The following is a 14,902-nucleotide window of genomic DNA, read 5'->3' as shown; positions in this document are numbered from 1 at the left end:
ATCCTTCTATGGATTTCTAAACGGGACATTGATGTTTAGTGTACTGTTGTATGCTCTGACTTTCTAGCTCCTACCTAGAGTAAGCCATGTGCCGTGAAATGCCTAAAGGGAGCCAATTGATTATGTACCTGGAATGCAGTGGTATTGAGTGGGTTTGGATTGTTAACAATGACTCCGTATGCAGCCCAGTAACCACTGACTAGCTAGTCTGTCCCAGAAGAACGGATCCTTGCGCCAGCATGACGTTGCACAGAGAACAGCTTTCTATGTGTGAGCAATCGGTTAATATTTTTTTTTCTTAGGCCTATATTCTGGGGGAAAGGGCTCCACTTTTAGACTTTAGAGAGAAGGGTTAAGGAAAAATACAATTTATGATCACTTTAATCGTTTTCCCTTTAAATAAGGACAAAGGCAGTGTTTGAATGCTCATGGTAGTGAAACTGGCCGGGTTCCTATTAGTTGTAACGCTTATAATAACAAAAAATAAAAGTAGATGGTGTGTAGTACATTGGTCTTGCTATTTGCAGGGGGCACATGCTGTTGGCCGCGATCAGAGTCCTGACTGATGTGTACGTTAACTACTTTCTAAAACTAATAAGTCATGTACACATCTTCCCCCCCCCAAGTCCAACTCCGTGACTGGGTTCTAATTTACAGTTAGCCACAACACCTCCCTCTTTGCCCTTATGCTCGACTAAACTGTCCTGAGACTAATGGTTTAAGAACTTTTCGTGCAGTTTGACTGCATCAGTTTAGTACCTACGTGCATAGGTCCCCTTAATTTTGGGGTTAGGGAAAGGTGTACTGCTAAGAGGCGAATCTTAAACTGGCTGATCCAGCAGCAGAGATCTCGGCGCATAGGCAAAATTCACCAGGTTGCCAAGATATCGTTGACCATCAGTAAAGGCAGTTCAAATTACGTCGAAGCTGGTTTTATTTTGTTTCTTGTGGAGTTGCCACTTTAGTCCATGAACTCCCAAACTAAAAAAGGGATTCTAGTTAAGGTTTGGCATTACTGGGCTACTTGATTTAGGGGCAAGCATTGGCATACGCTTGTGCTTAACTTTCATATCTGTTCTTGCGTATTGGGGTAGGGAGTACAGGTGTACACTAAAGAATGGGTCCTTTAAAAATACCAGCAGTTTAAAAGGGCAGTGAATGTGAGAGGTTACTTGAAGCAACAAACTTTTTTTCTTGGCTTCGCAACCAAATAAATCTGATAAACGGCTATATTCCGTTGAGGAAATTCCACTGCGGAATATTCTGTTTTGCAATCATTGTTTGGTTCGGTTCATTGTCACTTGGAAAGCTGGCTTACCTGTCCTTGTATTCCTGTAGTTACTGTAACCTTTGCAATGCGAGTGGCATTAACTATTATGAATATTAAGAACGTAAGTACTCTGAATGAATGATGATCTTATAGACGTTGAGGTACCACATTGCTAACTCATTACAATATACTTCTTGCTTAATGGTAGTCTTTTTACTTTGTAACAATGGTCAGGTCAAATTGAATTGATATGAAATAGGCTTGAGATATTGCTTTAATTTCATTATTTCTGATAACAGTGCTTCTTCGGGCGGAGGAGGAGGTAGGGGTGCACCTCAGCACTATCCCAAGACTGTCTGCAACAGGTATCAATACTTTGTTTTACTTAAACATTGTGGTAGTATTTTAATAGGCTATCATGTAGAAGTGGTGGCAGATACCAGCTCTAGTTACATTGTAGCCAATAATTTCTTGGTAACCAAAGATTAAGTTGGTTTGTTGTTTACCACCAAGACTAACATACATGCTGCTTTCGTGATGCCAGTAATTATGCTTGGCACCTTTCAATTTATAATTTGGCTATCATTGCTGAAAGAAAAGCCGTGCGTGCATTAAAATTTAATTTTTTTTAAAAGTGAACAGTTTCATTTTGCACTTGTCCCAGTAGCATTCAGTATGGATGGTGCTGGGGATCCCGTGAATGCAGTCTGAGCTGGTGGGTTTCATAATTTGCCTCCATGGGGTGTGTAAGGCAGTGATTTGTCTGTACATCAAACCTCCTCCAAAGCTGAATCACAGTGCTGAAAAAGCCATTTTGCTCTAGGAATGTTTCATCACAGTACTTTTTGTTTGTTTTTTAACGGACTGGATATGATTTGTTTCACGTGACAGATTTTCAGCAATTGCATTGCCCCCTTTTCGGATTGAATAGCTCATATTATTCGTGCAATATGCCTTTTTCGTTAGTCGTTGCAGGTAGCAGATGTGTTGGGGCATTGTTCTTTTATGGAGCTTCATTGTTTCATGTATAAAGTAACTTTGAAACAGTCGCCAAAGCCAACTTTCCTAAAGAATATCCCGTGTCAGAAGTCATTACCTATACAAAGAACGTTTTACAATTTAGAAGGAAGTTGCATATACCATATTCATGTTAACTTAACTCTGCAGACTGCATTAACCTGATCCCCAAGTGCAAATATTAGGGAGCTACATGGGACTTGGTGTAAATTGAGGCCACAGCCGTTCCCCTTGCTTTATTTAAATAACACTTCAGTGAAGCAGCACAGCATCTGCTTAGGACTTGCATTACTGGCATCGTCGTTCAGACGTCTGTTATCCGTAACTTGTTGTCTGATAACAGCATGTTGAAACTTGAATGATTCAATGTGATTTGAAGCTCCCCTTCTCATTTTGGCTCGTTGTCCCGCATTTGCGCCTAGGCTGCTTGAAAGCTATGATCAGTAGTTTTTGCTAAAGTTTGAACTGCCCCAAACTCCCTAGTCGCTGCTTACTTAACGAACGGGTGTATTTTCTAAACGCCGCAGTTTGTGCCGTTGCATGAAGCGTGCGCTAGGGTGAGTAAATTGAGAGTTGTGCATGTCGACCTTACAATTTAGCCACTCGCGGAATGTATTTTTCCAAACTTTAGTTACTGTGTATTTGTACATTGCCAACTTTTGATCTAAAACTATAAATTGCCTTCAACAAGAGAAGCTTACTGAAAACCTGTAATTCCTAGATATAAATATTAATTATATTTGCATGCCCATTGCTCCCGCCCGTTTTTAGTCTGCTGTGTGCGGCGTGTACCAGCCCTTCACTGGGTTGGCTTTTTTTAATATGGACACCTGGCAATAAGTTTATTTTGAAAACCCCACTGGAATATCCATAAAGAGGTCTAAGCCATCTAAATCAATTAGCAGTTCAATGACCTCTTGGGGAGGGCCGTTTAGTGTCCCGTATGACCATAGTTCATGTTGACAATATTGAATATATTTTGTACTTGAAGGAGGCTTTTGTCGGCTTTCTTCGTCCTTCTGCTTCTCTTGCTTCGGAGCTGCCAGCCTTCAGCTTGCGATATCGGCAATCACCTTTTGGATCAGTTCACACGAGTGTTTTCGTTTAATAGTTGTGCTGTTGGGTGTGTATTCTACCGCCATTGAAATGTATGAAGGACTGTTGTATATATGAAATCGGTCGTTAAACTGCCTAGGAGCAATGAATAGAGCGAAAACTGACAAAAGCATCTGACTAATTGATGCAGCACAAGGTCTGGTCTTTTTGCTGTCATCAATTTTCAGATCTTTCTCTTTGCGCACACACAAATGAGCATTGGTAGACTGCGCGCACAAGCCTGATGCTTACGTGTTACGCAGGTCATTATTTTGGTAGTGCTTTTTTAAAACTGTTTCCACAGCGAGATCTAAAGTTTAATTCAAAGAATGAATAATTTAGAACGAGCGCCTAGATGTCTTTTAGCTTGATCGGTTGCCATGAATGTTCTGAACATTTTGTGACTGGTGGTGTTGAATCGCTACAGTGCAATTTGACGAGTTGTTACTTTTGTTTGAATATTTTTTTATTTTTATAGCGAGTACCTGGGGAAAACCCCAGGGCCTGGCATTCAGAAATGGATTCCTTCACGAAGCACTAGACGAGATGTCAACCCCTCCAACAACTCCGCAATTAACCCTGCGAACAACTCCGCAAGTGAGAAAGAACGGCATGATGCAATTTTTAGGAAAGTACGAGGGTAAGTTGTGCCAGCCAACTTTTTACTTCGTTTAAGTTTATAAAATAGCAGGATTTCTAATGTGCACTGATGTACCGCGGATCCTAAATTGCTTCCTGTGCCCTGCGCTTTTTTTTTTCTTATATGTAAAACATAGTCCTTACCCTCCTGGTTTGCTGACCTAAATCAAGATTGCACTATTTAGGTTGAGCTTGGGATGTGCTAATGAAATACTTTGTGCTCTACAGGTTTAGTAATTGGAACATCCCTCGCATTTTTCATGGAAATAGATGTTGCTTTCAGGTGTTGCCGGTGCCTTTGTTCGTGTGTTTTTAGCTAAGGGCCCCCTAAACGTTGTGGCCTAAATGAATGGTAACGGACTTCGTTTACCAATTTCGACAAGATCTCAACCAGACTCTGGATGCTTTCATGCAGGCCAGAGCTCCTGAAAGTATTGGGTCCTTCATCTATCTCCAGATGACCTGAAGTGATCCCTGTGTTTGCAGCCATTGACTCTCTGGGTGCAGAATACCATTCCTGAAGATGTCTTAAGTCCGCCAATGGGGGCTCCGTTTGTAGGTATTGACAGGGACATGAAAGTCTGATGCGTTCATTTCCCATTTGTCCAGACTGCCTTTCGCGGGGCCTACTTTTTATTTTTCATCCCGGTCTTATACGTCATCAGACACCCAAACCATAAGTGCCCTTCTGCATGCTTTTACATGTAGAGGATTTTGTGATGCACTCCTGTACATACCCGCTATTGTCATTGTCTGAAATAAGGGGTGCATTTGTGAGGACAGACAGGAGTTGAAGGGAAATGGAGATGCAGAGGAGGATGGAGTTTGTTCTCCTCAGACCCGATCCCTTGACTCTCTGGATTGGACCTTCTCCGGTGATATTTAGTCTGCCAGTCTGTCAAGTGAACCTGAAGTCCGCCTGACACCTCAAGAGGAATATGGGTGGCCATCCTTCACGTAGATAATGCTCCAATCTTTCAGATGTGTACATAGGTTTTGGAAGTCTGAAGCTACTTGTTGTAGGCGTAGAGCCTGAATGTGCAGGAGGGAGCTCATGTAGCGTCTCCACAAAGCCAGATTCTGAAAGAAAATGCAACCATTTATGAAACTATCAAAGCAGTATTCTATTTGCATAAAGTTCGTATGTACCTTTCAACTTACCTGCACACGCTAAGCTGCGCAAAAGATTCTAATCTAACCAAATTGTCATCTGTATGAGAGCCTTGTATGCTAAAGATACCTTTATGCCGACTTTCTAATTCTAAGGCTTACTTCACCTTCGATCACCTTCTATCCATGGACAGGGTAAACATGCCAATGATCGCTTTAAAGGACAACTTTTAAGAGTGTACTCCTGTTCAAATGCAGGGCGATTGTTGCACGGGGAGCAGCACAATAATTTATCTTGTGGATCAGCAAAGCAGACTGCATCATTGATGTAACAATTTTTTTGAATACTTGTTGTTCGTTCACTCCAGTGTATGTAATGAAGAACAAGCTGAACTTGTCTTCGTTTGTTTTCCAGCATACTAAACAAGCTTGTCCCTGAGAAGTTCGACAAGCTATGCCTTGAGCTCCTCAATGTCGGCATAGATACTAAGCTCCTCCTTAAAGGGGTGATACTTCTGGTAAGTAGATCTTATTTCTCCAGGTGCTCAGTTTGTTTTTCATATTGTGTTCATTTTAGTGTCTATATGTCCTGACTCTTGCCCTATTCACAAGTTTTGTGTGCCACTTGATGTATCTTTTTGTGGTGTTAATTAGTGTGCTTGGACAGTGTTCAAAAGTATTTGTGTAGGAATTGAGCACCTTTCTGCACTGATCTTTAACAGGATCAACACAAGTGCCATACACTGTGTATGCCTTTGGCCTTGATAAGTTGCTAAAACGACGACTTTCTCCAGGAAACGTGCCTAAAGTGAAATATTGGTGGGGCGGGCAAATGTGTTGCACATAAGTGCTATAATCTAAAATTGTGAACTTGGCTTGATATAGTCCAAATGTTTCTTTGAAAGTCCTGGGTATTTATATCGCACCTCATGACCATTTGACAGGAATCTTTGTAAAAGTGCAAAACATCTGACTCATTGCATCAGGATGTCATGGAAAAGACAGGTCTACTTAAAGTCTTAATTTCTAAGTAATGTATTTTTCAGATGCATCTTCAATTGTTTCTCCTCAGCCTGAGGATTCTCAGGTCATCTATGTGGAGAGCAGAGATTTCGGCTCGCCTAAATCAAGCTGCTATGATTTTCTAGTGCAGGCTATAAAGTTACACATCTGCACTTGGGCAGATTCACTCTTGAAGCTTCCCTTTTGGGGAGAACACCTTAAGTGGCTTCCTGTAAGAGGGAGTTGACCCCTTCCTGCAACCCCTCATTGTTCTCCTTCTGGAGAGTTTTTGGGCACGTTTCTCATGGAGGGCAGAAAGCAGTCTCGGTGAACAACCTCCATGTGTGCTTGGGAAGGCGCAGGAGTTTTAAAGGAAACAAAGTGGCAGCTTTGCTAAAGCTGCACATTGCCACAAATTACTTAATGTCGACTGGAGATTAAGTCTGACTTGATGTCATGAGTTTTTTGATACCTTGGAATGCCTGTTTTGGTCCCACAGTTCAGGATTTAGCACTGCTGAGCGTATAAAGATGTACTCGCCAATTTGGAGACTCAGGCTTTCTACAGTAAAAATTGCGGTTTTGCTTGTGTTACTGTCAGGAAATACAAAGTACATGGCCTGCCTGTCATATGCCAGAGGGGTGACTTGGACACCTGTCCAGGAAAAGCTTTGCCATTGCATTCAACGGCAAAGTTGGGATAGCAGTGCATGACTCGGTGCTGTGCAGTCTAACTTTTGCGCCCTGGGTACCAGAGTACCATTTACTACGGACTTACAGGTAAGTCTGCCGTTTGCCATTGGGTACAGACCAATTTGACATAGGGTCTGAGCACTGACACTGAGGTCTGGTGAGCAAGCCTCCATGCACTCTGATGCAAAAAACTAGCAACATCATTTGAAAAACTTGCGTGGGGGCCATACATAGAGGCATTTCTTTAAATCAGCTATGACATGCTGATGTTGCTCGAGACAGTCCTGTTCCTGTGTTTGGAAAAAGCACAGAGGAAATCAAAAAGGCTATAGCTATCCCGAAAAGTTAAATGAGCATCCCCTTCACTGATAGCTGCCTCAGTGAACGGACATTGATTTAATTTCTTGTCTGCTAAAGCCTCAAGTTAAGTGTTTACTTGCCACACTGCTGCGGATATCCTGTCTCCTTAATGTAGCGCTTTTACAAAAAGCTTGCAAATCCTTAATGACTGTAAAAAAACAAGTTTCCTTCGTTACAAAATACGAGCATCCAAGTTGAGGTGGAGGAATTGCATTACCTATGTCTGTTTAAGTGTATTTAGCTATGTTCTGCGTTACAATATAGTTTTTAAAGTAGAATTTTAAAAGGCATATAACTATTTTTTAGATTGTAGACAAAGCCCTTGAAGAGCCCAAGTATAGCTCCATATATGCTCAACTATGTCTGAGGTTAGCAGAAGATGCTCCAAACTTTGATGGCCCACCACCAGAGGGTCAGCCACAGAAGCAAAGCACAGTAAGTTTTGTAGTTCACTTTACCAGTAACCATTTTAAATTCACAATGTATTGGCTTCTTGTGATGCTAACGATCTTGTCTGCTCCCTTCCACAGACATTCAGGCGCTTACTAATTTCAAAACTACAAGATGAATTTGAAAATCGCTCCAGAAATGTGGACGGTAAGATAAGATTTAAATTTTGAATTTCTACCGTTTATTAATGTTCCCATATATAACTGTTATTTTGTTTCACCCTTAGTTTATGACAAGAACGACACCCCTCTCCTTCCCGAGGAAGAGGAACAAAGAAACATTGCTAAAATCAAGATGCTGGGCAACATCAAATTCATTGGTGAACTTGGGAAGCTTGATCTTATTCATGAATCTATCCTTCATAAGTGCATCAAAACAGTAAGTTTCTTGGGGCACGTTTACTATATTAATTCCACACAGCCATGGCTTTTGAAATGGTAGCAGCTCAGTATCGAATTGTGTGGCAAAATCTGGTTCCATCATAAGATTGTCACTGCATTGGTATTAGCAGCTATTATGATTAATTTTTGATTCCAGTTTGTGCTCTGGGCCTGTTCTGGCCTTTCCCTTAGGCTATTGCTGTGCGTGTGGGAACAGTGTGCGAATGCCTTCGGGCTCTAAAACTTGTTCGTCGTGTGGCTGCCTCATGGTGATGGATCCTCACCCCATCTGTAGGTGGTGTTTGGGGGAACACCACAGATCCACTGATTGAGGCGTGCCGGCAGATGAAGCCGAAATCCCGGCGGGAGCGCCGGAGAAAACTTCTTTCGGCTCGTGTGTCCAGGTCGGAGTAGTCATCTCACCCAGCCCCTGCAGAGGGTTCTGGGACCCGTGGCTTCCCTTGCCGACCTCATCTTCTCCCAGGTCGCAAGAGCGCTGCTCACCTCTTGGTAAGTGTCTGTTTGTCTCCGAGGGTCGGGTTCCGGCCTGTCGGAGGTGTGGGCTCTCCGCAGGTGGTGCGGCCCCAAGTGTTGTCCCCTTATCCGCTGTTTCCCGGCGTGGGGGTGACCAGAGCCCAGATGGAGACATGTGCGGCGGCTTTGCAGGACTTGCTGGCTTCTCCTGGGATGTCGGCAGATCCCTTGCAGTGTGCAGGGCCCTCCGCGGCTTCGGCGCTGACTGGTTTGGATCCAGACTCCGAGGATGTGGTGCTGTTGGGGTGCGGCCCTTTGGGTGTCCCTCCTTCGGACCCCAGCGCCTCTGCTTCGCCACAAACTCCCGCAGGAGTCCCTGTGGTGTCGCGGGAGGTCACCGGGGCATGGGTCGCACCACCGAGCCCCCATCGGTCTTCTGGACAGGCCGCAGCCTTGTCCGAGGCTGAGGTGATGCCGCTATGGCAGCTGCTGGCAGAGGGACCATCTCATCATGTCACAGGTCGTGGCTGGCTGGGGACTCCTTGTCCCTCCCCGGACCCTTCTCGTCCCTCCACGCAGGCGGCTTCCTCGTCTGAGGTCAGGTCAGCACCACCCCTACCCAGTTCCGGTCTCCCGCGCCGTGTGCTGTCGGAGGTCGCCCCGGCATCTCCTCCGGCGCAGGTCGGCAACTGTGTCCTGCCTCAGGTTGCAGACTCTACGGCGCCAGGCCGACGTCGGGTTGTTGACTTCTTCCGATGCCTCCTTCTCTAGAGTTTCGGCAGTTGCTGGTGTCATCCTTGCCGGAGACAGGCCGCCGTGTCGTGGCTTCTTCCTCGACGTTTAATGGCGGCTCCTCTCCGTCTCCATGACCACGGTCTTCGCCGGAGGAGCCGCAGGTCCCTCTACCTTCCGGCCTTGGCCCTTCGTTCGGTTGGCTTGAGGGGATGGCCGCCTTAGCTTGCAGCCATCCCCTAATAAGGAGTGGTTTTTCCCTCCGAGGGGCCCTACGGAGGCAGGTGCGGCTTTCGTCCGCGCTGGTTCCACGGCTGTGGGAGTCTTGCACATTGGTGTTTCAGCTACCCATTTCCCCACAGATCTTCTGGAGGATCTCCGTCGGGGCTCGGGTGGTAGGGAACTGTTGCTTCCCTTCGATGGTTCACTCCACTCTTCTCTCCTGGGGACTTGGGGCCGTCCCGCCATGGGGGACCCGGTGCCCCAGCACCTTCTGCACCGCCACCCTCCAGCACAGCGTGATCCGGTGTGCCTTTCTCTTCACCCTTCGACCAGAGGCCCCCTTTTGCAGTCTGCCTTTCCTGCGTTGCTGCTGCTGCCTCCCCTGTCACGGGAGGCCCGCTGACTGGACTCATGGGGGCGCATTATGTTTGCTTCGACCAGTGCGGCTTCACGGGCCCTTAATGCACTGTTTTGGCTAGGGCCACTTCTTGCTTATGAGACTCAGCAGAGTCCCTTATGTCTGCTGCTTCTCAGAGTGCCTGTGTGGATTTGAGACACCATGTCTTGGATAGTCTGGAGCTGGCGGCTTTTATCCTTGGCTCAGCTCTGGACATCTCGGAGGTGCTGGGTCGTGCCATGGCTTCTTCGGTTGCCCTTCGTTGCCATGCCTGGCTTCGGGACCGTGTGTTCGCGGAGAATGTTAGAGAACGGCTGGTGGACCTCCCCTTCGATGGTGCTCATTAATTCCATGCACCTGCGGATTCAGCCATCCAGAGGTTCTTGGCAGGGCTTTGTCCTCCTCCCCTCCTTCTCCTCCTCAGTGACCTGCGTGTTGATCTGGTTCTTGGGGCTGTTCCGTTGGGGTGGGTCGCCCCGGTTGTCTGTCTGTGTGCTTCATGGCCTCGAGTCCTCCTTGCTGAGGCTTTGGTTCTGTTTGCTGCGGACCAGCCCTTTTTGACTTTCCTTTGGGTTTTTTACACCATGCTGGACCTGAGATTGGGCCTTCTGCGTTTCCTCTCTGGCCTCCTGTGGGTTTTTTTACCGCAGGTCTTTTCTGTTGTCATCTGCTGCGGAAGTTTCTTTCCTAAGAGGTTCTCATATCTTGCGATATGACATGCCCTATGTGGGGCAGGGTTGGCTGTTATATAGTCCTGGTATGCACTGGGGAGTTGTGGTCGCTTGTGGGCTTCTGCTCTTCGTGGCGTTATGGTATGTTGCGGATGCTACCTTCGCCTTTTTGCTTGAGTGTTTCGTTCTGTGGTGTCCCTGGCGTCGGGCGGGGCTTGCCAGTGCCGCCCTCATGTTGAATTTGCACTGTTGTGCCTTCGTGGAGCTTTAGTGGGACTGTTCTCCGCTGCTTCCAGTGGGCCTTGCACTCTGTTCTACCTCTATCTTCTTTTCCCGACCTCCCCCCCCCCCCCCCCCCTCCCTTTTTTTGGTGTTGGTGGCCTCCTGCTGGCGGGAGTTTCCCTTTGCCTGGGGGATGGGGATCCTCATCCTGTTTTTTTGGACTCTACCCCTTGCGACCCTCTGTTGTGCCCATGTGGGTGGGGGTCCTCTTGCAGACCCTACTTCCCCTTGGGTATGGATAGGGTATCTATTCTACGTGAAGGAATCTGCGGCTAGTAGTCTCTCAGATGTACGAGTTACTTAATTTTGTTAAATATGTTTCTGGTAGAGACGATTCTAGCCGCAGACTCCTTCACGGCCCGCCCTTCCTTCCCATTTATGTGAGGGTTTGTGATTTGGTCTTTTGCACTTGCTTCCCTGTGGGTGGCTGTGTCTTCTAGGAGTACATTCTTTCCCTCTTTGTCAGGCTCTCCTCTTTTCCTCCTCGTTGTCACATGGGAGGATAGGTTTATTGGTACTTCTGGCTCTTTGCTATCCTTGAGGTTGGGGTCTTTTGGCTGTGCCTCTGCTCTTGTTGCTGATGGGGGTTGTCACTGTGATGGGGATGTCTTGGAGTTTTGTTGTTCCCTTTGTCCCCGACTGGTTTCCCCTTCCTTGTCTTTGGTTGAGGTTGTAGTCCTTTTGCATGTTATCGTGACCTTTTTACATATGTCCCTTGTCTCTGGGCTTGCGAGGGCAGTCTCTGTACTGGCAGGGTTGCTGCTCTGTTCTTTATTCTTTCCCTGCCTTGGGGTGCTGCAGTGCCAGGCACTGCTCTTTATGGTGGTGTTCCTCACCATTCCTTTTTCTGCTCTTTTGCACATTGTTCTATAATCTCGTTTTTGTCTGCTGGCTCCGCGTTGTGGCACGGTAAAGTTCTCTGAAGAAAACTGACGTGGGCGCGTCGGGGTGGGACTTCTGTGACCTCGCTGACGTCACGTATGAGGGCGACGCCTGGGCGGAGTCGCGTGATGCCATCCCTCCCGGCGCGCAGGGACGCTGGGCAAAAAGCTTTCCGGGTCCACTCACGCCTGGGGATAATTCTACATGAAGGAATCTGCAGCTAGAATAGTCTACCAGATACATTGTTACCGAAGGTAAGTAACTCTTACTTTAGTCTGAGTGAGCAGGATATCATCTGCATACAGGAAGATATTTATTTCTCGCTGGAGTTTCAGAAATGCAGTACAGCAGGCACCCTGTCAGGTGTGCCTGATTTTTCTCTTTCCGGACAGGTTGCCTCCCAATTTGCAGTCAATGACTTTTGCTGCCAGCAAAATTTGATGTAGTCTTTGAAAAGTCCAGCTTTTTCCATGGTCTGCCCCAGCTAGTTCTTCACCTGTTCGATGTTTTTGAATGAAATTAGCAGGTATCTCCCATTGTCTTGTATAGGCCCATCTCGATGGGCCTATATCTTTTGAAGATTTTCCGGTGCTGGAGGCACCCCTTCTGACATCAGTGCCTTGAAACAAATACCTTTTCTGCACCCCTTCTGAAGTAGGGACTTTTCATGAGACAAATGGGATGGGCCAGAAATGTCTGGAGGTATACTGGCTTTGAGGACTGGACATCATAAAGATGTACATGTAGAATGATTGTGGTGATAAGACATAAGCTGATCAGAACAAATTGCTCACCTTGAAATGGCTTGTCAGAATGTAGTAGTGAAGGTGGTACCCTTTGTGAGCTATACCCTCCCAGAATACAACTCTTGCACTAGTGTTGCCTCAAAGTGCCTCAACATTTCACCTTCAGATGTACAGTGACTGATTATTGAATAGGAAAGGTGTTCAATCATCCAGCCTACTACAGTTCAGGAAGTGAGCAGTGTGTTAAAGAAAAAAGTTCAAGAAGAAATGTTTTTGGAACAAGAAAAACGTAGTGCCTTCAGTTGAGTCTTTTTCGGGTTGGTGTCTTGACTTTTAATCACATAGTGTAATTCCTATTCTAGCTTTTGGAAAAGAAGAAGAGAGTTCAACTTAAGGATATGGGAGAGGATTTGGAGTGTCTGTGTCAGATAATGAGAACTGTGGGTCCAAGACTAGACCACGCAAAAGCCAAGGTATGTGTTTCTTTGCTTTTTATTGTTTGGCTTGCCATTGCCTTGATTTACCTGTACTGTATAGTTGCTTGTTTTTGTGGATGTCGGTTATGGGAAGTTCTCTTCCAGGGGATCCTCATCAATAGTCATAAGCACTGAATATTCCCGCCCATGTGCGGGGACCCCGGAAATAATAAAATTATATGTAAAAAACACATATATACAGCTCTGTATATGTATAAACATATATCATTTTTTCCAAGCAAATGCAGCTCCCATAAAAAGGCTAGGCAATGTAAATGTACACATCCAATAACACATATATACTTATATATAAAGGTATAACAATACACCTAAATCTCTTTTTTTTTTTTTTTTTTTTAATGAGGTAAACACTCATGAGAAAGCAAAAAATAAAGAGAATAAACTGTGGAAAAACACAGATGTACAACACATTGCCAGCCTGCAGGCTGCATTGCAATATAATACCATAGAGACTAAAAAGCCCTGTACAGGTAAAAACTGGCACCGTGCCTTTAAGGCAGCCCTGACTTCCATATCCCATCATGCCTCAGGGGTGACAGTTAGGTCAGTTGTTCTTTCCGGCTCCTTCAGTCAGGACCCTGGAATTCAGCTCTCTTCTTTTTTGACTCTTTAGTCAAGAATTATTACAACTTTAAGATTTTTTTTGGACTTCTTCTTACAACATCTGTGAGGAAGTTAGTATCCTGTGTTTTTCTGACTTTTTTGCTGTTTTGTCAGAAAAATGCCTTCTTTATTTGTTCCATGTCCATCTTGTGGAAAAAAGAAGGCTGCTTCAGACACACATGAGGTGTGTATTATCTGTCTGCCGGACTCTCACTCTCCAGCAACATGCCATCATTGTGAAGACCTTTCCAAAAGGACTTTAAAGGAGAGGGAGAGGATTAGGCTGTATGGCCTAGCAGAACGGTCGACGTCGAAGCAGTTGGTCCCTGTTTGCTCCCCGTCGACGTCGGGCTCGGCGTCGAAGACTCCAGCGGCGGGATCGTCGCTGAGAGGTGAGGAGTCAAGGGGAAGTCATGCTGCAAAGAGAAAATCGTCGTCGACTTTAGATTCAGCGTCGAAGCGGATGCGTTCGACGTCGACGGTGTCTAAAAGCTCGGCGTCGAGGACTCGGCGCCACAGTTCAACGTCGAAGAAGCATCTGTCGACGTCAAGAGAAGATCGATCGACGTCTGCACAGAGATATCGTTCGTCGTCGTCGAAAGAAAGACATCGTTCGACGTCGAGGTCGGCGAGACATCATTCGACGTCGCAAGAAGTACGTAGGCGATCTCCACAGTCGACGTCGAGACCAAGATCGCCGTCAAGATCAAGATCGCCGTCGAGGAAACATCGTTCGGCGAAGAGGCTTTCGACGTCGTCGGAGCATTCGACGTCGAGACAGAAGTCTCCGTCAGGAGTGACGTCGAGGCAGACGCCTCCGTCAGGGCCGACGTCGAGGCAGGAGCCTCCGTCGGAGTAGACGTCGAGGCAGGAGCCTCCGTCGGAGTAGACGTCGAGGCAGGAGCCTCCGTCGGAGTAGACGTCGAGGCAGGAGCCTCCGTCGGAGTAGACGTCGAGGCAGGAGCCTCCGTCGGAGTAGACGTCGAGGCAGATGCCTCCGTCGGAGTAGACGTCGAGGCAGATGCCTCCGTCGGAGTCGACGTCGAGGCAGATGCCTCCGTCGGAGTCGACGTCGAGGCAGATGCCTCCGTCGGAGTCGACGTCGAGGCAGGTGCCTCCGTCCTCACAGGTCTCCAAAGCTGTGGTGAGGTACATGAAGCCTCCGTCGAAGATAATCTCGACGTCGAGACAAGAAGCTCGGAGCCTTGAAGATTCGAGTCAAAGATCTCCGGTGATAGGCCTATCACCGTCGAGGCAGACCTCTGTTGAGGGTACGCAGGAGGTGTCGCATGTTCGCCTCACGATTCGACCAGTCTCAAGGCGAAAATCTCCTCATAGACTGATATATACAACTCCTGAGTCACCGCGTCTCATATCTCTC

The 14,902-nt window shown here is 46.5% G+C and overlaps 1 protein-coding gene across 4 annotated transcripts in view; it reads left to right on the top strand.

Moving 5' to 3' along the window:
* The window catches only part of EIF4G2 (eukaryotic translation initiation factor 4 gamma 2), a 169,074-nt gene that overhangs the window by 18,072 nt on the left and 136,100 nt on the right, over positions 1–14,902 (top strand). For 2 of the 4 annotated variants that reach the window (XM_085648182.1, XM_085648184.1), the window contains exons 3-9: positions 1,570–1,635; positions 3,861–4,022; positions 5,547–5,649; positions 7,492–7,620; positions 7,716–7,782; positions 7,862–8,013; positions 12,784–12,894. In XM_085648182.1, coding sequence (XP_085504308.1) covers positions 7,930–8,013; positions 12,784–12,894 — 195 coding nt within the window. In that variant the 5' untranslated portion in view covers positions 1,570–1,635; positions 3,861–4,022; positions 5,547–5,649; ... (1 more) ...; positions 7,716–7,782; positions 7,862–7,929. The remainder of the gene's footprint in view (positions 1–1,569; positions 1,636–3,860; positions 4,023–5,546; positions 5,650–7,491; positions 7,621–7,715; positions 7,783–7,861; positions 8,014–12,783; positions 12,895–14,902) is intronic. The other 2 variants (XM_085648183.1, XM_085648185.1) reach the window with 1 other exon arrangement.

The sequence above is a fragment of the Triturus cristatus genome, chromosome 3_2, assembly GCF_964204655.1.
Source record: "Triturus cristatus chromosome 3_2, aTriCri1.1, whole genome shotgun sequence".
Lineage (NCBI taxonomy): Eukaryota > Metazoa > Chordata > Amphibia > Caudata > Salamandridae > Triturus > Triturus cristatus.
This window is presented reverse-complemented; position numbering and strand designations above follow the sequence as displayed.